The 25,538-nt window shown below is 31.4% G+C and overlaps 1 protein-coding gene and 2 long non-coding RNA genes across 13 annotated transcripts in view; 2 read left to right on the top strand and 1 right to left on the bottom strand.

Moving 5' to 3' along the window:
• Positions 1-10,670: 10,670 nt before the first annotated feature.
• Positions 10,671-16,765, top strand: LOC126926126 (uncharacterized). 4 transcript variants are annotated; one of them, XR_007714294.1, is made up of 3 exons: positions 10,671-10,687; positions 14,761-14,972; positions 15,748-16,765. It is a non-coding gene; the product is annotated as an uncharacterized LOC126926126 (long non-coding RNA). The 4 variants fall into 4 exon arrangements; XR_007714291.1 differs by lacking the exon at positions 10,671-10,687 and adding an exon at positions 10,768-10,921; XR_007714292.1 differs by lacking the exon at positions 10,671-10,687 and adding an exon at positions 10,782-10,917.
• LOC126926123 (trafficking kinesin-binding protein milt) overlaps positions 14,277-25,538 on the bottom strand; it is a 96,855-nt gene continuing 85,593 nt past the window's right edge. For all 8 annotated transcript variants that reach the window (XM_050742234.1, XM_050742233.1, XM_050742231.1 and 5 more), the window contains 9 exons: positions 21,620-21,696; positions 18,430-18,805; positions 18,072-18,307; positions 17,697-17,887; positions 17,378-17,602; positions 16,915-17,252; positions 16,070-16,423; positions 15,710-15,909; positions 14,277-15,022 (listed from right to left, as the gene is read on the bottom strand). In XM_050742234.1, coding sequence (XP_050598191.1) covers positions 14,543-15,022; positions 15,710-15,909; positions 16,070-16,423; positions 16,915-17,252; positions 17,378-17,602; positions 17,697-17,887; positions 18,072-18,307; positions 18,430-18,805; positions 21,620-21,696 — 2,477 coding nt within the window. In that variant the 3' untranslated portion in view covers positions 14,277-14,542. The remainder of the gene's footprint in view (positions 15,023-15,709; positions 15,910-16,069; positions 16,424-16,914; positions 17,253-17,377; positions 17,603-17,696; positions 17,888-18,071; positions 18,308-18,429; positions 18,806-21,619; positions 21,697-25,538) is intronic.
• On the top strand, positions 19,402-20,407 carry LOC126926132 (uncharacterized). Its single transcript, XR_007714305.1, has 2 exons — positions 19,402-19,502; positions 19,589-20,407. It is a non-coding gene; the product is annotated as an uncharacterized LOC126926132 (long non-coding RNA).

Consider the following 25,538-nt stretch of genomic DNA (forward strand, 5'->3'; position numbering starts at 1 on the left):
CGTTATACGTTGTAACGGTGTACTACATAACGTTATACGTTATATCGTAATGCTATATAACGTTATACGTTATTTTGTAATAGTATATAACGTTATACATTATATCGTTATAGTATATAACGTTATACATTGTAACGTTGTACTACATAACGTTATACGTTGTAACGGTGTACTACATAACGTTATAGGTTATATGGTAATAGTATACAACTTTATACGTTATATCATAATGCTACACAACGTTATACGTTATATCGTAATACTACACAACGCTATACGTTATATCGTAATGCTATAGAACGTTATACGTTATTTTGTAATAGTATATAACGTTATACGTTATATCGTAATAGTATACAACGTTATACGTTATATAGCAATAGAATCTAACGTTATACGTTATTTTGTAATAGTATATAACGTTATACGTTATATCGTAATACTATACAACCTTATACGTTATATCGTAATGCTATATAAAGTTATACGTTATTTTGTAATAGTATATAGCGTTATACATTATATCGTTATGGTATATAACGTTATACGTTATATCGTTATGGTATATAACGTTATACGTTATTTTGTAATAGTATATGACGTAAGACATTATATCGTTATAGTATATAACGTTATACGTTGTAACGTTGTACTACATAACGTTATACGTTGTAACGGTGTACTACATAACGTTACACGTTATATCGTAATACTATACAACGTTATACGTTATATCGTAATGCTATATAACGTTATACGTTATTTTCTAATAGTATATAACGTTATACATTCTATCGTTATAGTATATAACGTTATACGTTATATCGTTATGGTATATAACGTTATACGTTATATCGTAATAATATACAACGTTATACGTTATATAGCAATATGATCTAACGTTATAAGTTATATCGTAATATTATATAACGTAATACGTTGTAACGGTATACTACATAACGCTATACGTTATATGGTAATAGTATACAACGTTATACGTTATATCGTACTGCTATATAACGTTATACGTTATTTTGTAATAGTATATAACGTTATACGTTATGTCGATATAGTATATAACGTTATACGTTATACCGTAAGAGTATATAACGTTATACGTTGTAACGGTATGTTACATAGCGTTATACGTTATATGATAACAGTATACAACGTTATACGTTATATCGTAATGCTATATAGCGTTGTACGTTATAACGTAATAGTATATAACGTTATACGTTGTAACGGTATACAACATAACGTTATACGCTATATGGTAATAGTATACAACTTTATACGTTATATCGTAATGCTATACAACGTTATACGTTATATCGTAATACTATACAACGTTATACGTCATATCGTAATGCTATATAACGTTATACGTTATTTTGTAATAGTATATATCGTTATACGTTATGTCGATATAGCATACAACGTTATACGTTGTAACGTTGTACTACATAACGTTATACGTTGTAACGGTGTACTACATAACGTTATACGTTATATGGTAATACTATACAACGTTATACGTTATATCGTAATGCTATATAACATTATACGTTATTTTGTAATAGTATATAACGTTATACATTATATCGTTATAGTATATAACGTTATACGTTGTAACGTTGTACTACATAACGTTATACGTTGTAACGGTGTACTACATAACGTTATACGTTATATGGTAATAGTATACAACTTTATACGTTATATCGTAATGCTATACAACGTTATACGTTATATCGTAATACTATACAACGCTATACGTTATATCGTAATGCTATATAACGTTATACGTTATTTTGTAATAGTATATAACGTTATACGTTATATCGTAATAGTATACAACGTTATACGTTATATAGCAATAGTATCTAACGTTATACGTTATTTTGTAATAGTATATAACGTTATACGTTATATCGTAATACTATACAACCTTATACGTTATATCGTAATGATATATAAAGGTATACGTTATTTTGTAATAGTATATAGCGTTATACATTATATCGTTATGGTATATAACGTTGTACGTTATATCGTTATGGTATATAACGTTATACGTTATATCGTTATGGTATATAACGTTATACGTTATTTTGTAATAGTATATGACGTTATACATTATGTCGTTATAGTATATAACGTTATACGTTGTAACGTTGTACTACATAACGTTATACGTTGTAACGGTGTACTACATGACGTTATAAGTTATATCGTAATACTATACAACGTTATACGTTATATCGTAATGCTATATAACGTTATACGTTATTTTCTAATAGTATATAACGTTATACATTATATCGTTATAGTATATAACGTTATACGTTATATCGTTATGGTATATAACGTTATACGTTATATCGTTATAGTATATAACGTTATACGTTATATCGTTATAGTATATAACGTTATACGTTATATCGTAGTATTATACAAAGTCATACGTTATTATGTAATGGTATATAACGTTATACATTATATCGTAATACCATACAACGTTATACGTTATATCGTAATAGTATATAACGTTATACGTTATTGTGTAATAGTATATATCGTTATACGATATATCGTAATGGTATACAACGTTATACGTTGTAACGGTATGTTACATAGCGTTATACGTTATATGATAACAGTATACAACGCTATACGTTATATCGTAATGCTATACAACGTTATACGTTATATTGTAATACTACACAACGCTATACGTTATATCGTAATGCTATATACCGTTATACGTTATTTTGTAATAGTATATAACGTTATACGTTATATCGTAATAGTATACAACGTTATACGTTATATAGCAATAGTATCTAACGTTATACGTTATTTTGTAATAGTATATAACGTTATACGTTATATCGTAATACTATACAACCTTATACGTTATATCGTAATGCTATATAATGTTATACGTTATTTTGTAATAGTATATAGCGTTATACATTATATCGTTATGTTATATAACGTTATACGTTATATCGTTATGGTATATAACGTTATACGTTATATCGTTATGGTATATAACGTTATACGTTATATCGTTATGGTATATAACGTTATACGTTATATCGTTATGGTATATAACGTTATACGTTATTTTGTAATAGTATATAACGTTATACGTTTTTTTGTAGTATTATATAACGTTATACGTTATATCTTATTGGTATATAACGTTATACGTTATATCGTTATAGTATATAACGTTATACGTTATATCGTTTTAGTATATAACGTTATACGTTGTAACGTTGTACTACATAACGTAATACATTGTAACGGTGTACTACATTACGTTATACGTTATATCGTAATAGTATATAACGTTATACGTTGTAACGGTATACTACATAACGTTATACGTCATATCGTAATGCTATATAACGTTATACGTTATTTTGTAATAGTATATGACGTTGTACGTTATATCGTAATACTATACAACGTTATACGTTATATCGTAATGGTATATAACGTTATACGTTATATCGTTATAGTATATAACGTTATACGTTATTTTGTAATAGTATATAACGTTATACATTATATCGTTATAGTATATAACGTTATACGTTATATCGTTATGGTATATAACGTTATACGTTATATGGTAATAGTATACAACGTTATACGTTATATAGCAATAGGATCTAACATGTTACGTTATTTTGTAATAGTATATAACGTTATACGTTATATCGTAATGCTATAGAACGTTATACGTTATATCGTAATGCTATAGAACGTTATACGTTATTTTGTAATAGTATATAACGTTATACGTTATATCGTTATAGTATATAACGTTATACGTTATATCGTAGTATTATACAAAGTTATACGTTATTATGTAATGGTATATAACGTTATACATTATATCGTAATACCATACAACGTTATACGTTATATCGTAATAGTATATAACTTTATACGTTATTGTGTAATAGTATATAACGTTATGCGATATATCGTAATGGTATACAACGTTATACGTTGTAACGGTATGTTACATAGCGTTATACGTTATATGATAACAGTATACAACGCTATACGTTATATCGTATTGCTATACAACGTTATACGTTATATCGTAATACTATACAACGCTATACGTTATATCGTAATGCTATATAACGTTATACGTTGTAACGGTATACAACATAACGTTATACGTTATATGGTAATAGTATACAACTTCATACGTTATATCGTAATGCTATACAACGTTATACGTTATATCGTAATACTATATAACGTTATACGTTATTTTGTAATAGTATATAACGTTATACGTTATGTTTTTTTTTTTAACTTTGTTTATTATTTCCAGGTTTTTTACATTTTTTTTTTTAAATGATTTTTTTTCCAGAATAAACGCTGAATTCTAATTGTCGGGTGGTACAGGCAAAGGTACCGATACGCGACGGTACGACGTAGCCATGCATTATTACATTTTTTTCTCTTTTTTTTTTTTTAAGATTATTATTGTTAAATAAGATAAAATTAAGCCGCTGTTGCTCTGTGCTTATGTACGATGTTTTAATTTATGTCCTGAAAGCCTGGACGCAAAAACAGGACAGTTCGCTAGCCTATTAGGGAGGGGCTGGGAGGGGATGGACTGGGAGGGGCGGGGAGGGGTGTTCTGTGGGATTAGTATAATATTTGTTTATCTATTTACATATTTACATATTTACATATTTACACTTTTATTCGGTGAGCGTTGCTGTTCTGTGGCTCTTTATCTTGTTGTTTTTTGTTGTGGGTTCCGTATCCACCAATATTTTTTGTGTTTTTTCTGTGTTTGTCTTCTGTATCCTTTTGGGGGAGGGCCATGTTGTATCTCCACCTAGTGTCTGCCGTGCGGCCATCTAGGTTTTCCTCGTATTGAATAGATTTCATTCCTATTTTCCTTTGCATATGATAAATTATGGGTATGTTGTTTTGGTCTTGGAGATAGTTTCTTTCGTCTAGGTATAGGAAGGCTTCGGGGGGGATGTAGCCTGTTAACAGCGTGTTTTTGAAGTATGCGTCGTTTGGGTATAAGCAGCCGAAGATTAGGCTGTTTTCTTTGATCTTCGCGGCTTGCGAGAAGTGATTTCTCGTTAGTTTTAGGATGTGACAGTCGATGCGGTGGATGTTGGCTAAGTCGTATATTTTTTTGTTTTTTATGTATTTTCTGTATCCGCTGTGTTCTGATCTGTAGATGCTCAGGCAAGCTCTGATGCATTTTCTTTCAAATATGCGAATTTTTTCCATTATTGACGCTGGTATGTTGTACCATATTGGGCAGCCGTAGGTTATAATGGGTCTTATTAGCGATTGGTAGCACATGATTTTTACTTTGCTATCGAGAATTCTGGAATAAAACAGCCTTTTTGTATTCCAAAAGGCTTTGCTGGCTTTGGAGAGTTGGATTTCGATGTGTTGCTTATAATTTAGTTTTTCATCTATGTTTATTCCTAGGTATTTTACGCAATTTTTGTGTGGTATGAGGTTCTCTTCGTTTGCTTTTTCTTTTAGGCGGAATTTCCTGACTTGTTCCCTTTCAGCTGGGCCGATTTTGCTTGTCATGGGTCTGAATAGTATGGTTTCGCATTTGCTTGTGTTAATTTTTAGTTTCCATGTATGATAGTAATCGCTGATTTGGTTAAAGAGTTCTTGCAGTTCTGTTCTTATCGTTTTGGTTTTGCGGCCTGTTACGTAGATAATTAGGTCATCCGCGAAGGCTATGGAGCGTTTGTGTGTGGATGTGTTGAGGTTAAAGAGGTTTAGTAAGTCGTTATTGTAGATGCTGAAGAGTAGCGGGGAATTTACTGTTCCTTGTTGCAGGCCGTTCTCTATGGAGAATTCTTTGCTTAAAGTGTGCGGGCCGTCGGTCATTATGAAAGTTTTGTTTGTTATCATGTCCCATACTATTTTGATTAGGTATTCGGGGAAGTTCTTTTTAATCATTTTATAAATGAGTCCTGGGATCCAGACGGTGTCGAAGGCTTTTTCGATGTCTATTAGGCAGGCGGCTACTCGCTGATTTGCGTTAAGTGCCCAGCAGATATCCGACGTAAGTTTGTTTATTGCGTGGATTGTGGAGTGTTTGTGGCGGAAGCCGAATTGGTTTTCCGGGATTACCTTATTTTTTGAGCAGAAGGCTGCTAGGGGGTTGTTTATGATCATTTCGTATACTTTGCTTATGTTGGGGAGGAGGCTTATGAGTCGTAGGTTTGCAGGTGATGAGCCGTCTTTATTTTTTTTTGTAATGGCTATGAGTTTGGCTTTTTTCCATTTTTTGGGTAAGTACGTGTTGTTTAGTGCGTTATTAAACGGTACTGTGTAGTACCATTTTATTTTGTTTGGTAGGCGTTTGAGCGAGATGTTTGGGATGCCATCGAAGCCGGCGGATTTTTTGTTGTTTAGCGTGGAGAAGATTGTACTTAGTTGATTGAAGTTTGTAAAGTAGTTTATTTCTGGGTCGGGCTGTTTGGGGTCGTCCGATGTGTTTTCGTTTGAGAATGTGCAGACTGTTTTGTTTAGCGCTATATCTTGTTTTATTTTATTTTTTAGTATGTTTGTTTCGGCTATGATAATTCTGTTTAATTGTTCTCGGCCCATGTGTTCGTTTTGTGTGTGAGTTTTGGCGAAGTGGGTGCCGATAATGTCTAGTTTTTCCGTTGTTTTTGATATTATGAAGTTGCCCTCTGTGTCTTTGTTGTTGTTGTGTATCTCGATGCCTGCTTCTTGTATGAGGGAGGCTTTTTCTGGAGGCAGTTTGAGGGGCGGGATGGAGTTTTGTTCCTTTGGTCTGAAAATTTGATTTATCTGCGGGAACATGCTAGCAGAGTCTTTTTTGGAGATATTTTTTATTTTATTTGTCCAGTATTGATTTATAGAGTTTGCGAATTCTTGTTTTAGTTGTGATTTTATTTCGTGTAGCAGGTACTTTAGGAATTCTATGTCTTCTCTTTTGTCGTAGGAGTAGTTGAGTCTTAGGTTGTTTAATTTCGATAGTATGTAGCTTTTATCTCGTTGTAGATTTTTTATTTTGTAGTTTATATATGGCTCGCAGGAGTCTTTTTTTTTAAGTGTCGGTACGGATTCTTGTAGGGCGATTTGTATATGTTTTTCTATTTCGTCTATGAACGAGTCGATTTGTCTGTCTGTTAGGTTGACATTGTTGTAGATTTTTAGGTCGCAGTTCTGTTCGAGTAGGTTTTGGAACTTTTTCCAGTCTGTCTTTTTGTAGTTGTACCTGGGTGTTTCGGTCTGCGTTTCGAGTGTTAGGTAGTCGGATGTGTTTTTGCTTATCTGAAATACTATGGCGTTATGGTACGTTAACCACTGCGCTGCCGTCGTCCGACACTAGTTAGTGTCGAGTGGTGGTATTTGCTTGTCGAGTGCCGCCACACTATAAACTTATAAATTTCTTCTATCGCAGAATTTGCTGCTTCATTTTCAGGACGGCCTACTCTATCGCCAGTATTAGGTCTCAGGTAAGATTTGTAACAATTGTCATGATACTTAACCTCAACAGCAACTAAATCATACTCAAAATTAATGCGTGCAGTAACAGCTTTTGATACGTCATCAGAACGACCCTAAGCTACTGTAAAAGTATTTCACTTAAGCCATTTCATATCTTAGTAATTGTGATTCTTAGGGAGAAAAATATGAGGAACGTTTTTGTAGACAATTTTATGATCTACAACTTTTGTCTGGGCTATATTTTCGATAAAACTTACCGTTTTCAAGAAAAATTCAAAAAATCCGAAAATTTTGACTTTTACCTTGAATAACTTTCTTAGCACGCATGGTATCGATAGGGATTTTTGGTACTCTATTTCTACAGGTGCACCCAAGGTCTCTACCAAAATTTAGCTCCGTTGGAATTTTTGTTCTTTGATCACTATTTTTATGTCTATTTTGACCGGACTATAATGGGTGAAATTGAAATTGCAATTGACGGGACACAGTGGATAAAACTGAAAGCAGGCGGATCTAGGGGTAGGACATCCGTTCGTATGATATTCAAGGATATCGCAGGACCTACTGGCTATGCTAAGAGAAATATTGTCAGGTTATCTGACTAGTGCTTTTGAATTGATAATTGCCAGACACATAATGGAAGACATAAAATATTGCACTGAAACCGAGACATGTCGAGTTTTAAAAAAGACTGGATAATCACAATTGCTAAGTTACGTAATTTTCTAAACAATATATATGCCTGGGGCACATATGAAGCAAGATCATTGGAAGCTTCCAAAAGATTACATAAATTTATTTACATAAATTCACGTTGTTATCCGAAATATGGGACAGATTTATAAATGATAACCAGGCTTGTTATAATCTATATGAAAATATCTTGATAAATGAATTATTTTCAACGAAAGCCCGATACAGATTTACGAAATATATGCTCAATAAGCTTCATAAATTTGGTCCAAACAAAACATATTTTGGATGGTTTCCGTTATATGGGGAAAAATGAAAGTCGGTGGTCAAGGAAAAAAAAAACACAAAATGACTTTGTGTTTTCTCCTCACATTTATATAAATCAGAAAACTGCACGCTTACTGTGTATAAAAGTAAACCTAACGTAAGAGTTCTCCTTCTAAGCACCAAACATACAGATGTACAAGTAGAAGACAATTATAAGCGTGTTCCAGAAACCATCACTTTTTATAATAGAACAAAGTTTGATGTGGACGTGATCGACCAAATGGCACACAAATATAATGCAAAAGCAGGGAATTTGGAATGGCCTCTTCAAGTATTTTTCAATATTTTAGATTTGGCAGCAATAAGCGTCTGGATATTATGTAAATATATTATGTAAAAACAAAAAAAACATTTGCCAAAAATTAAACGCATCATTTCATTTCAACTTTCATTTTCTCATTTCAATGTCAGAAATGCAAAAACATTGCCAAGTAGGTAATAATTGTTGTATATATTGCAATAACAGCATAACAACATGTATGGGGAAAATGTACAAATAAAATTCAGTATATTTGTAAAAAATACGCTCAATAAATATGATTACCCTATACCGTTAATATTATTGTTATCATTTCCATGATAATTTTAAAAAAAGACCTTTTACTTATTAATAATTTATTTAAATGTAAAGCCTAATATTATTCAATTTAAACTTAATTTGAATAAATCGATTTTTTAAAAAAATTCGTATTTGTGTTTACCCGTCAATTTGACGGGTGCTCGTAAAGATAAGTATGTAAGAAACGTCCGTAAACCTAGCTTCACTGTCCACATGTGCTGGAGTTGCTCTTTGATAGTATCGAAACATGTTCAGAGAATAAGAGATTCATGTTAGCGTTGACGACTGTAATGATACCCGCAGTAAGTTTACATTTCGAATCAGACGCTCAACTACAATTTGTGAGGCAGCCTCTCAGTAACTGTCGCATTTTCTGAATTCATAAAAAACGATCACTGGTTTAAAAAATATCATTTTCTACTGTACTATGCCATTAAACACGAAGAGTTTGCTTTCGTATCCAATTATGATGAATTTATTAAAATGTAATTAAAGAAAATGATATAGACTAGTATAAACTAACCTCTCTATTAGTATATCTGTAATTAGTATTAAGAATTCGACATGTATCATTAAAAAATTTTTTAAAGCTCAATATCTCATTATAATATACAACATATATTCCAATAATTTATAAGAAATACAAGAACACTAATGGATAGGAGAAATTATAAACCACAGACGAGGTTCTGTACCTCAACACAATGCATAAACATGGCATATTGAATTGAAATATATTTTTATCAAATACTTATAATTATAATGTATGTTTTACAATTATAATCGTAAAACATGGTAGATCGAAATAGATCGAAGAAACACTCTTCTTCGTCTTCCTTCTTGCATATCCTTTTTTTCTCTCACCCCTATTTCAAAATCTCACAAGAATTCTTATTAACTGAATGACAACTCATAACACTGGGAACAAACACATGGACTGCTATTACAAAAACGACTTGGTTGTATGAACCAACTTGTCCTCCAACAGATTCATATAAATGAAGTTCTACTGTATTGTAAAATTACTTATTAAGTACGAAAAAAACATTTCATATAAAATTCGAATGTATTATGTGTTACGTCCCATCTTTAACCTCTTGGCCTACACGCCATCTGCCGATCGGCCGCTATACCATTCATCTGTTCAGCCGCATGCCCGCAAGATGTATACTTCTTATGACATGTATATTTAGGAGCTACAAAAGGAATTGTGAAATAATAAACAACGTTTGAGGACAAATAGTGTTTTTAAGACGTGCTTTAATAATGTTTTTAGACTCTTGGTTTTCACTTATGGCACAAATCTCTTACCACGAGTCTCGCTCGTGGTTATAGGCCAAGGGGTTAAATATTGGTGATCAGTTTTGGAGCCTCCGACCTCGCACAAGATAATCGACACACGACCTTCAGCAACAGTACAGCATGACAATTTCTGTTCATAGATCAAAATACGCACATTTTTGCACGTATGCTTTGAGTGGCATGCAGTGGAGTGCAGTGAGCGTACTGTCACCTGTTTCATCCTCGACTTGCCCGTCCAGGAATGTACAAATTCGACAATTACAGGTATCGTAACGCGGTTGCGAGGCAAGTCTAGTAGGTTTCAAAGAGGGGATTTTCCGGTGCGTCCAGCAGATAGGTAGATAGGAGAGCAATTAAGGAGAAAAGTGTCGGTAAATTCATTAAGTCGTGACCGTCGGTAACGTGAATTCACAAGTTTCTTGCTACGAGTTGCGCACGTTTCGAATAAGTTGCGCGTGTACGGCAGATATCTGTAAAAAGTAGAAAGATAATAGGTCGGAATTCGTGATTATAAACCTCGAGCAGTACGTAAGTACATTGTGCGTTAACTTAGGACGCGGGTTGAGACAATAGTCTTTTAACGTAACAATATTACGAGACCGAGAGGAGTGTGTGAATGTGAGTGCATAGCACAGTAACGATGAACGAACGAGCGTCTAGAGTAAGTCGTGCATACCAATTATTATATTTCTTCTTTCTTTCCTTTGGTATCAGAAATAAAAGTGTATTATTGTTCGTCGAATTCAATATCGGATTCATGTTAAAAATGAAGCTCGGTGCCTCTCGTTCGAGTATTCACCCGTGTGGCGTGCTCGCTACCATAATTGTTCGTGCTCGCATGTCACATTAGAGGGCATATAAAGGACATATCTCTAACTCGGTGATAAAAATTTTGGACCAAATATGAGCATCACAATTCTTACTCGTGGAATCTAATTCAGTAATTAAGACTGGGCCAAAATTGTATATATTAGTTTGTCCGAAAAGTGTCTTTCTTTTACAGACTCCTCTTTTACAACGATGCATCTTTATACAAGAAACCTAATCTGTCGAACGTTGTGATCTTTATTTTGATAGAATAAAATGGATCATACGTAATTCGATAAAATAATATAAAGCGGAAAATGTTGTGCATCCGTTATTTTCTTACAAAATGAAAAAAACTTTTCGGACGAACTAATATCAAAACAGTGTAAGACTTTTTTTTCAATTTAATTTATTAATCTGTATTCCTCTATGTACAAGACTGCGCCTGCTAAATAATCCTTCCTATGATACAAGATAGAAGTCCATTTACTAGTAAAATTGCATTTCACCATCAAACTCACTCAATACATTGCAATCAATTTTTTTAACCATAATAGATTAAAAAAAGAGAGACAAAACGAAAGAACAATTCAGATTATTATTTACAAAAATAATTGATCAATTATCGATCGATTAATCATTGGACAATTCATCTCTGCATTTCTACAAAGGGAAAGAAATACAAATTTAAGATAATCATTCTTTCTTTGTACTGTTTTTAATCAATATAATGAACACAACCTGTGAATTAGGCAATAGATAATTCATTATTAATTATGTACAAGTAATTATTATCGAATAAAGAATTAATGAAGGGACACAAAAATTTTTCGTGGTTATTTCATAATGACAACCCATCAATCAATCGACAAATACGGAATGACTAATTAATTAATCATCGGTACTAATTGTAAGGTCTTTTTGTTAAAGACCGACAGTAGTGACACAATTAACTAATTAATCTTAGATATAATTGATCAATTAACGATAAAATTTCTTAAGCTAATTAAACGAAATTGATACTATTTAAAGCACCTGAAAAATTCTGCTCTTAAAAATTGTGCTCTGCTTAGAAAATTCACTGCGACTTTTACCCTTCTTTTTAAATAGTAATTAGTGTGATCATATTTACTTGTCGCAATCTGAATCATTATGTTATAAATTAATTTTGTTTTATCATGTTATTATATATGAAGTCATTTATATCCATTTACGTGCAGTATTGACCTTGCATTTTTTTGGTAACTGTCTCGTTTTTTCTCTTTTTTTGGACACTTTGGCATAAAAGATAGATAAATATATCAAAGTGACGCGGCTGAAACGAATCAATTTTGATTCAAGTAATCTTTAAAATGAAGAATATTGCTCTAACTAAAAAAAAAATAATGCACAATATTAAAAAAGATTTCACATAAAAAATATGTTTCGACTATTTCAATGGTAACAAGAAATGTCATTACTGATAAAAATTGCATTGAGTAATGTAACATTTCGTATTACATGATTGCAACGTTCTAAGTCATTTTAAGTATTAACTACAATATGCTATTATTCTCTATACAATGTAAATTAATTCACATAATACACCTTTCTAATACCCATTTGGTTTTCATATACGTGTAAATTATTAATTTCAAATTACTTTTTTTCGCACGCGCCTCTACATTGATATTCACATAACAATGGATACCAAAAATAATCATTTACAAGTTTTTGGTTTGTTCTTCGATTAAGTAACATTTTTCTTTTCCACATATGAATTAGTTATGTACAACAACTCATTTAAAAATTAATCTAATCAACGTAAAATGGCTGCTGTGTAAAATTAAAATATGGAGGTTCTCAATTATTTTCGTAATTACAATATGTCGAAGCGTTGATAAAACGATCATTTAAAAGCTTTAAATTAAATATTTATGTAATCGAATGTAATACTGTAATTTTAGGAATACATTACATAGTTTTTCATGTAATATCTTTCCATGCAAATATTTAAAAATATTGAATTATAAATTTATAGTCTAAACAAATAATATTTCAAATATTTCTCAATATTCATGCAGAAGAAGGATTTAGTATCAAAAGTGAAATTTAAAAAGAAAAGCGAAAAAAATAGCTAATGTAGGAATGTTAAGTTAATTTAAATAGTACTGCCCAGCGATGCGATACTTCACAATATTTGACAGAAATTGTAAATAAGGATACTGTCAATTAGTGTCCAACAATAACATTATAGCGCGTACAAAAGGAAAATAACATTAAGTAACATCAGATTCTCAAGCTTGATACTAAATATGTATCTTTATAATATAAACGGACGTATCATTCTGTTCTTTATAAAATATTACTATAAAATAAAAGCATATTCAATTTACTTCCAATTTTAACCCTGTGCTCTCGAGAGGCGACTCCACGGAGTTTCGTGCGGCAACTCGAGTGACGAGTGAGAGGCGACAATCCCTATTTATGCTAGATTTCGACATATCCAATTAATGAAGGCGCAGTATTAGTTCGTAAATAGGTTCTTTAGCTCTTTATATTTTTTGCTAGGAAGTGTAAAGTATTACACTTTAAAATGGGGATAAAATATTTAATCCCAAATCCTCCCGAAACTATGATTCTATCAATGTCTCCGACGTTAATTCGGATTCGACGATCATGGCAAAAGTATTATAGTTTCGAAGTCCTAAAAAATGGTTTTCAGAAGTGAAATTAGCTTAAATGAAGATGAACTTGATTTTGAGCTATTGAGAAATGAGATCAATTGTATTCAAGAATGCACCTTGGTGAATACTTCATAAATTACGATACAAAGAAATACAGAAATTAATTATTACAAAATCATATTTTCAAAGATGTAAATATATATATATATTATTAGAATATAATGTTTTTGTACGTCAATTAGTGTATAAAATCATTTTACACTAGCAGTACACTAGCACGTGTCACGTATGCGATAAATCATCTCGAATTGCTACTTCGCCCGACTGCAAAGTCCTTGAGCGCAAAGAGTTAATATTAGAACGCATAATTAATGGTACATAAGCACGTATATGATACTTAACTTCGTTCCTTTTCCTTTTTCCTTCTTTTTTTTTTTTTTTTTTTTTTTTTGATACATTAAAAATTAAATTTTGTATTCTCTTTAGCTACATAGTAAAATGTCTGTGAATAAAATTGAGATTTTTATCGACATTTTTTGATAAAACAACTGTGATACAGATGAAATGAAGTAAATTGTTCATTTTATCACCGCTCCGACAATCGTATATTATGTTCTGTTAAAAACTTATCTGGCTTTCCCTTTATAATTTAGTCAATACTCAATAAACAATGGTTTCAAAGTAATCCACCCTTTCGTCCAAACAGCAGCGAGCTAATACTTCCCAAAGCGGATTGCGCAGGAGATTCTTTTGCAGCCGTAACAGGAACTGCAGCAGATGTAACCTGTCCGAGATCAGATCTCATGGCCCTAGCACAAGTTCTTCTTTGTCTAGATTCCCTGTTTGGTATAGACTCATCTTGTTTTTTGTCAATTATGTTTCGTTTTGTTGTAGAGGAATCACTAGCAGTGGAAGAAGGTGAAAGTTTCTCTTGATTCCCACTCATGGAGTTTCTCAGGAAAGTTAACTGAGCCATGGGGCTTACAGTACCATGCCTGGCATATAAAGAACCTTGTAACACTAATGGGGAGAAAGATGAACCATACGTTGAAGCCATTATTGTGTCAATGCCTATTCTTTCAAGTTTCTCAACTAAACGGATACTGGTAAGAGCTTTTTTATCTGATCTGGATAATTCGGGTCGTTTTCTCTTTGCCTGTTGGAAAATACAAGAAATATTAGAATAAATCAAATTCAAAATAAATTAATAAAATTTAAAATAAATTAATAATGCCCTTTCTAATGTAAATTCCTTTTATTTTCAGGAAACAATCTACTATAATAATTTGTTACGCTTTTGTATTTAAATACCTAATTTTTAATTAGCAAGTGATTGTTAACGATCAATTAAAGATCTGAATTTGAATTATAAATAAGAGAACTATCATTTATATATTGATAAACAGAATATGCTTTCTATCCTTAACAACAAAACAGTAATATTATTTCTAATAATATAATCAAACTAATAATTCCTCATTTTTATGACAATTGTTCATCAATATGTGGAGGAAAATTTATTTAGTTAAATATCGAGAAAATTCTATTGACATTCCACGCTTTTCAATATTCACATAAATATGTGAAATGATGTCATGATTAAGATCAAAGTTCTTCAACTAATCGGAATATTTTACAATGCTTATCAAAATTAGAAGAGGTCAATTAGATGTGTTTTATAAAATTAATATTTTTTATGTATTTTATAGAAATATATGTTGTGCGTAAATGCGAGCTGCCAATACAATATATCCGAACTTCATTATCAAATCATATTGAATATAACTGTAATTTTGTCATATTAAAACTCCAAATGTTTTTGTTTCTAAATATTTATACATACCTGAGTTTCTCCACCGAATGTTCTCTTTAACAATTCAGCTCCACTGGATAATAACCCTAAAGAAAGTCTACCTTCTGGAGTTGGTGTACTAGATCGACTATCTGGAGGACTAGCATCAGGACTATTACAAGGTGTTGCAGTGGGCGTATAATTCCTCTCTCCACTCGGCGTTAATGAAGAAGGTGATACAGCTTTTATACCTATTTGAACATATTGATTAAATTTATTAAATTTTTTTACTAACGAGTTTTCCTAATAACTGAATTAGGTTCTAGTAGTAGTAGAAAATGTAACTTGTATAACTCTTGTATTATTTTTATAAATTAGATAAAATATTTTCAATGTCAAAACAGAAAATACCTCTTTCGTTTAACATTTTTGCAAGTCCAAGGGTTGTTGAAAATGTTGAAGTTGAAGTTGAATTTTTTCTGCTTAACGTGCTTGGAGTACTCATACCAGAATTTAAAGCACTACTAGGTGCTGTTTCAACAGTACTATCCACAATACTTGGAGTGACATTTCTGTGATCATCAGGATGAAGAACAGTACTATTGGTAAACGTATATATGGAACCTGTATCTTGAAAAATTTTTCCAGGGTTAGTGTATTCTTCATCTTCTTCAAGATCGCTTAAAGTGAAAGTAACTAGGCCTAAATCTTCCAGGCCTCGACCTCCTCTTGTTTTTACTCCTGGCCGTTCTTCTAAAAGACCACCTAAAAAATAAAACAGTGATTTAATTAAATATTTTTATATTTACATTCTGTGATATTAGGTCATCCCATAAGTTCCTGCCGACTTTTGTGTATACATTTCATGTGTCGATTTATAAACATACGGCGATAAGGGACCATTGCACTTGAAAAATGGGAAGAAGTTGTACAACGAGAGGGGGATTACATTTTTTCATGAAACTGAAAGGTATGTAAACAATCTTAACGTATATAACCGCTCGAAAAACGGAACAAACTTATGGGATGACCTAATAGTTTCATTTTTCAAGAAGTGTAATTTAATTATATACAATAACGTGGTAAGTAAAATACTGGTAAATATAATATTTCTCATTGTATTCTTGCAAGAGACAAGGCTATTGTATGTATATTATCTATAACTGTTATAATATATTATACATATACTGTTATTAAAATATATTACTAAAACATATTTTTTTAAATAATTTTAATAAAGGATCATACAAAATTACCTAGTGTAGGTGTAGCTAATCGAGTCCAATGATGTAAAGTTTGAGAACCTTCAATAGGTTTCACTATTTGTAACTTTTCAGGAACTCTCCAAGTATTTCCACCATAGCCACTTAAATTTCCACTACTTCCCGTAGACATAATACTGTCTGGAGTTCTACAACCATGAGGTACGGAAGTGGAAGGTGAATGCATTCCAGCATCATAGTCATAACTATATCCTGTTCCAGTGCTGAGACAAGCACGCCTTGTAAGAACTTCTGCAGGTGTTAATCTACGGAGTGCTACTTCCAAATCTGCTGCACCAGGAGCACCTGGCACTCCTATTTTTTGTGGACCTCTAAAATTTTTAGAACATATTTACTGATTTGTTTTATAAATCAGTATTCAAGGAAATGACTATTAGCCAAATTGAAAATTTCTTATTTTATATATTGTCAAAAAGGCTAATAAATATAAACTTACGGATAATCTTCAAACTCTTCTGAATCGCTATGTCCAGTGGAATCCACAGCAGGAATTGATGCCACAGGTCGAGGCTGACCACAACTCATTCGTGGTCCAGTAGAACTGCTTGATAAAGTTGATACTGTCATTGAACCTATTCGTGGGAATTGATTTGCATCAGCTGGATAAGATGTATTTCTTGATGCACTCCTCACTGTTTCAAAAACTTTCTTATATGTTGGTCTGTGTCCAATATTAAGAATATAAATTAATACTTTTCTTCAATGAATGATAGCAAAATGAAAAATGTGATTGTGAAATGAAACAAAACACATACATCCTATCTGCAATGATGCCAGAATCCAAACTGAATTCAGAATAAAGCGATGATTCCAATTCTGAAGCAATGGAGTCTGCTTGTGGAACAGCACCCATCGAAGGGAACAAAGAGCCTCCCCTAACAGTTGGCATACCTCTGTGTCTTTGTTTTCGTAATTGTTCTTGAGTTTCCGTCAATAAATTTATCACCTTATAGCATAAAATATTTTGAAAAAATGTATTATTGCTTAAAATACTTTAATATCATTTAAGATTATCATCTAGCCTAGTTCTATTTAACTTAAAAATATTTTTTAAACTTATTCTCCTAGTATAAAAAAAGAGATAGTCAGTGAACAGTAGTATGGTAATATAGAACTGTCTGAGAATATACCTCAGCATATCGTTCTTTGAATTCAGCCAACTCGTTCGCCAGAGTGTTTTGATTATCCTTGGTGATGTGCAAAGTAGCGCTCATTTCATCATGCTCAGCCATCAACTGCGCCAATCTCAGTTCTGTTTCAGCCAGTTTTGCTGTCAAATTGACAATTTGTTCGTGTTGCAATCGATTTTCATCCTTCTGTTTATCAAGCTCTTCCGACATTCCTTGTACCATCGTATTTGCACTTGCTACATACAAAATAATCTATTTACTAATAGAATTTTAAACTTCAATTAATACGAACTTTAAACATTCTTATGGAATTCACAAGTTTTTATTTAAAAATTTTAAGAAACATTCATCGACTAACCGAGTTGAGCAGTAATATCTTTGACAAGTTCTGCTTCTTGTTCTTCCGAATTCTCGGCATCGTGCATCAATTTCGCGAATTCAGTTCTTAATTGCTTATTTTCATCCTCGAGGCAGCTGATCTTTTTCTGCATCATGTCAAGGTTGATACTGCGAAGTCCGGTGGGCGAACCGGCTTCGGAACTTGATTCTTCAACATCATTTGTTAATATTTGGATTAATTCTGTCTTTTTTGCGAGTTCGTGCGTGAGTTGGGTAATTTTTTCATTGGCTTCCTTTAAATCGGTCTCTAAACTGGTAACTGTGACTTCGAGTTTTTGATTGTGCGATAGAAGTTCTTTACCGATACGTGCGGTTAGTTCCAAGTCCTTTTCTTTCTACAAATTAATTATTCACTTAACATTTAACGAACACGTCAAATAATAATTCAATAATTTACAAAGTGTGATTAACAAATACCCCGATTGATTGTGTTAAAAGCAGTCTTTATTAGATATCGATACAAGCAATTAATTCCTTTCAAAATATTCCCTTTTTGAGGTTATACACTTATGACAACGTTTCTGTCATTGATTTTCCAAACGAATCTTTCGAAATATGTCTCAGACGCGTTATTATATTCCTTCAATATATTTAAACATCGTACATTGCTTACTCCGTGAGGAGTGTTCTTTTAGCAACTTTTCTTTAGCGAAACGTAGTTCTATAGTTAAACAGTTATCTTATTCATCTGACATGACTTCCTGCAGTTTCTGGCTCTTTCCACAATTGAAAGTGTTACCAAAAGAACGAAGATTGGACGACATTGAGACAATAAAGGCGAATACAATGAAATATCTGAACAGTATTCCGAAAGATTAGAAAATCATCAATGGGAGAATTTGGCATAAATATCTAACAAAGTTTGCCTTTAACATAACAAGTTCGGATATTTTTTTCATCACATCTTAAATTGTAGCGTAATAAGCTTTATTTTAATTTTGTTCTATTTTCTATAGAGAAATTTTTGCGAGTAAGAATAAATTATACATCGTTAGAGGCGTGCGGAATCGTGTCGAGACTTGGTTGAAACAAGTTATATCTCTATTCTTCTAATATCCTATCTAGCATTTTTTTATTTTTTCAGTTATGTTGAAATATTCTACGTGTTTACGTTTTAGGTAAAGTTATACACGCTGATAGGAAATACTGAGGAGGTATTTTAAATTGAGTGAAGACCAAGATGACACAAACAAAATGATAAAATTTTAATTTTCTTCAGTATCTGATAAAAAAGCGAATGGTATGTGTCAGTACCTTTTGCAGCAACTGTGCAAGGTGATTCATAAATGTATGTCCATACTTCAGGTGATGAATCTACACATTAAAATAAATTAAAAAAAAAAAGGGCGTATGAACGTATGTCCTATGTAAGTACTTTTAGTTTTCGAGATATGGATTCCTCATGTTTTAACATACGTTACTGCACTTTTACCTTTCAGCATCTAGAAAACTGTAACGAGCTAGCTAGAATAGAATACTGGCTACCTAAAATTTTATTTTATTTATATCAATTGATATTGTTTCGCACATGTTGCACTCTGACTGAACAGCTTGCAAGTTGGTTACAATATAAACTTTGAATTTACTCACAAGACAACTAACAAAGTTAACTTCGACGAATATGTTACCTGTTTTGCTTTTATAATAAACAACAGATTTACTGGATGACAACCTTGATATTTGTTAGATTCCAAACGAATAGATTTGATACTTGCTAGAGCGATAGATGCTAAATGTAGCAGTTAGCATAACAGATGACGGACCAAACTATACTGTATATATTGTGGAGTGATGAATCTCAGGAAGGTTTTTTTTCAAGATTCGCAAAAATTTGAAGAATAGGCAATGCTGTTGGGAGTAACACGTAGGTTGGAGAATTTTCAAGTTACTCGAACTTAAAGAGGTGACGGAAAAGGACGATAATTGGTTACAGGAAAGTTGGTGAAAATGAACTCTGTCTACTGGTCATCCTCAGTTAGCGATTGACGTGGGTCGACGTGCGTGACGTCCGTGTAATCAGTTAACGGTTCACAAATGATGAAGTCATAAAGCGTGTGGTCTCGAAAACATATTGATTTGTAGAATATATTTTCTATAAATTTTTAGTCATCGGGGCCACAGCTGCAGAAGACAAACCCATTGGATTTATAATCCTATTATTGCACAGCAACAGCACACTTGAGACGAAAATGACTCGATTTGAAAAAGAATGTTTCCCAGAAGAAAGGCTATTTTTCTACATAATTAAATCAAATTTATGAAAAAGAAGAATAATGCTTATAAAACAGGTTTAAATGTATTTTTCCCTCATTTTTAGTTTCTAACCCTGGAAAACTATCAAACTACTACTAACCATCATTGTAGGCAGAACGTAACCTATAATGAGACGCATTTATAGAATAACGTCATCTTTACGAATACAGTCACTTTTTCAATTTTTATGAAAAAAAGTCAATGACGAAAAAGGAATTTGTTAAAACATTCTGGTTATGAATAACTGTTATAAATGATCGAAATATTTGTGGTTACTGATAATCATAGGTGATCAATCAATCAAATTAAAATCATTATAGGTGAGACTATTTTTTTCTTCCTTTTCTTTCGTTTATCTACCATTATCCATAACGGAATGTTTGTTGAATGACCATTATCAATGACAGAAAAAAATTCTGTCATGGAAAATGATTAGCGACAACAAGCAACAAATTCTTTTATATATAATAACTATGACTATGGGCAAACAAAAAGAGATTCTCTTATCGATATTGATCACCAGTAACTAAAAAAAAAAATTCTCTTACACACAATGGTTATCGGTAATCAAAAACATTCTGTTCATTTATTTTATATTAATTCTTATGCTGCAACTTTTAGTCATTTTGGTTACAACTGTTAGAGTCTTTGAACATTTTGTTTAGCTATTCCATATCTTGGAAATTAATATACGTAGGACATATGTTTACATAACGTTTTTTTACTTATTTTAATATGTAGATCCATTTCCTGAAGTATGAACATGCATTTCTGAATCACCTTGTATATTTATATGCCGAATTGAGTCTCGAGATCCCATTACGAATACGAGTTCGTAATCCCTGGATCCTGCACACCCCTATATATATATATTGTATATCAGCAGTCATATTTACCTCCTCCAGAAGCCTTGTAACTGCTTCTATGTCATTATAGGTCTTGGTCATTTGGCTCACCCGGTTGCTACATAAAACTGAAATGAGAAATAATCGTCTCTGTAATAATTTATAAAAGAAATAGCATTTAAGAGTAAATGATTAGAAAAAATAGTACAATCTAATGTGGTATAATAGTACAACCAGCATATTATGTAATAAAGAAGCAATAACTAAACAATGAAATAGAATAATTGTACAAGCAATGCGAGTAATAAATCATAAGGCAATAATAAGAAATTAATATATATATAATATTCTAGAAAAGCTAAATGCATTTGTAATGATACATTCGTTGTTTAAGTCATACATGGTATAAAGAGAAATTTAAATTTTGTGTATACCAAATACTTCCTGTTTATGAGTCAGTAAGAACCTGTTATATGAGTTAGTGTTTCTATAAACATTTGCAATGATATTCATTGTCTAATTTTATACACAGTGTGAACAAACATTAATATTTTGTGTACATCAAATTCTCCCTATTTATGAATCAATAAAAGCCTGTTACACGAGTTAGAATTTCTTTGATCAATATTTTGTATATGAGATATAAATAACACTGCTATTTAAAATGCTATGTCACGAACAATAAGATTAATTATATCACAAAAAGTGATTCCTGAAATTTAGTTTAGAATTTTAGATACATGGCTGACTATCCGCACATGTATTTAAACATTGAGTTTATATTTATTGTTTTTGTTATTGGTGAATATACAAATGTTTTATACGTATTCGACAATGCAAATGAATGAAAAATATATTATGTTATTCGTAATAACTTTTTAATTACCCAAATATCTCCATTATTTTTAATAACACATAAAATGTAATTAAAGAAAGCGTAGAGTTTGTAGAAAACATTTTATGGTCAATAGTTTTCACAACTTTATTCTTTCTTCACTTTTTAATAAAACTGTAGATTTAATTATACGCTTTTAATTACCAGTTTCTATGAAATTTTATTTCGCTGGTATGTGAACTCCTTTATTACCTCTAATTCTTTCTTCTCCTCGCATTTCCAACTCATTTCCTTTGCTCTGCCACTTTCATTTTAAAAGATCATGATCGCTTTTAATTACCCAGATGACAATTTACTTTTCTTTTCTTTGATTTACTAAAATTTTTGAATTCAACATATATTTTTTATTAGACAATATAAATTAGACAATATCATCAATATTTGCAATTTGCACAGCTCCTACATAATAAATAGTATTTTTCATTGAATCTCCTAGATTTTAAGCAAATAGTAAATCTTTTATTTTCGCTAGCCTGAAGTTCTTTTTCGTTGTTTTCAGTATAATGAACCTATTTAGTATAACTTTCCTTTTTTTGTTTCAGCGAAAGTACTTTACATATCGTTATACACGTAGAAAACATAATACAGTAGATTCAATCTGTGCAAAAAAGAAACAGAAAAAGAGAAAAAGAGTATACATTCTTCATAAGAAAATGAAAAAAAGATGTTTGGCGTCAAGGTATTCAACGAGCTTACAAGGATAAACTGAATATCGAACGATCGGAATGCTGACGTTCAGACGTGCTATTTTTGGAAATAGCTTCAGTTAAAAAATGCTGGAATCAATTATTCTAAGAGTCAAGAAGTAGAATCTATTCTACCACAGCAACTTCTGTATCTCTGTAGAGCACGTGTACTGCTAGCGTCTTCGTTCTTTATATTTTATATTTTCACCTAAATCTTTCTTTGATTCGATGCAGAATTTTGACTTATTTTTGACTTATTTAATTACTATGTTACGAACAATAGGATTAATTGTACCACAAAAAATAATTCCTAAAATCTCTTTTTGCATTTTCCTAGAAGAAGATTTTCTTTTCTAACATAGTATCCGTGAGATCTTAAAATCTACTCGACCAATTGGTTTAAAATTTGATGTGCACTTTCAGCCCGCGTATCACTGTAGCTTGAATTAGAATAAATTTAGTACTTTTCCTTTTTCTATTTTTTTTCCTCAAAAGTTGAAAAGATATGAGAAAAATTAATAATCAAACTTCATAGGATTGAGTTAACAGAAATATCATGTAACATGCTTTTTGTGTTTGTCGGAATATCCACTACAATCTCGTGAAAAAGACGTATGATCCTATTTATGTTACCCAAGGTGACCTTGGTTTCGATATAGAAAGAAAGTATTTTCGCAATTTTTTTATTGTTGCTTATAGTACACTCGACATCGGTAAAGTACGTAATAAAAATTAATGTTTATTTAAATGGAAACTAGTTATCAATAAATGTCAAAGAAATTTCTCAAAAAGTGAAGTGATTAAAAAAAATTTTTTTCTATCAGTAACTATTATCAGTAACCATACATAAACATAAAAAATATTTTTGACTATCGCCAACCAATGTTGATGACAAACATTGTTCTGCTCATATTCGACTACTGTCTGTTGTTATAATATTAATTAATATTAATAATAAAATTAATATTAATGACGATTAGTATATTGATACTACTAATATATTTTACTACTACTACTAATATATTTTATTATCGCTATTATAAATATCTAATATACATATAAATATCTGTTACATACAAGTGTATATAATAATATGTGTAATAAATATCTATTTTTTGTTGCATATTTTTCATATCACTTTTCGAATTAATAACACATGTGCAAGTTCCATAATTCATTCACTTATGTTATCAATGAATATGTAAAATTAATATCAGTAATGCTGATAATAATTGACGGTAGTTGAATGTAACCAGAAATTATTTTTGTATATTTCGATAATGGTTATCGATAATGATCATTGGTAATCAAGAACATTTCCAGTCATTTATATTGATATACTCGTAACCACAATTACATTTCCGCCATTGATAATGATTACCGACAATCAAGACAAAAATTTTCCGTTTATAATGATTATTCGTAACCACAATTATTTCATTAAAGATATTAACTTTTACACCACAACTTTTCAAATTTGTCTTATAACATTTACGATGTCTGATCACGAGTGCTATTCCTATTCGCACCAATTTAGCACCTGGTATTGTGTGATAAGAGAGCATGATCTTATCGAAAACAAATGGATTGGATCGATTTAAGAAAACTTTTAAAGAAATGGGTTCACAATAACAACGATAGCGCGATATCGCGAGGAGAGGAGTTGCAATGATGCATTGTCTTCTCTGTAGTAAGTTGCTTTCATCACTTGAGAAATGAGAACACAAACACGATATTATAAAATTTAATGTAGTTACATAGCAGCGAATTGTTGTTATTTCTGTATTTAGAGGTAGCATCGTAATAGTTATTATTTTATTCTTTGGATAAATCTATCACACCGTTCTGAGCTGAAAAACCTTTGTTGCACTTTCTTACATGAACTAGGGATAAAAACAAAAGAACATCTTAAATCTATCGATTAAATCTATCGATTGTATCTAGAACTATCTTCTAGTTACTATTTATTGTAACTAGCGCATCTGCCTATGGATGGCGAGCGCGAACTCACGTCATTTTCAACGCGAATATATTTACAAGAATATGAGTAATTATAAAATAATGGAAATATTGATTTTAGAGCCAATTTGTCATTAAAAATATATATATATTTTTTTTCTAAATAAATAATTTTTCTTTTTAGACATCTACGAAGAATGTGTTCGTAATTGGTTTTATAGAGCTTTTATGAACGCAAGGAGAAAGCAAATGAATAAAAAATTACCGAATTACACTTGAATTTTTTCTATGAATCAGTTAACAGAAGAATTATGCTTTTCATTCTACTCTTATTTTACTTTCGAATAGCAAATTTCATTCAGTTGCATTAATTAGTCGGAAACATTCGTATCAAGTTTGAAATAATATACTGTTTCAAAGTTTAAGCTAT

Source organism: Bombus affinis, chromosome 17 (assembly GCF_024516045.1).
Source record: "Bombus affinis isolate iyBomAffi1 chromosome 17, iyBomAffi1.2, whole genome shotgun sequence".
Classification (NCBI taxonomy): domain Eukaryota; kingdom Metazoa; phylum Arthropoda; class Insecta; order Hymenoptera; family Apidae; genus Bombus; species Bombus affinis.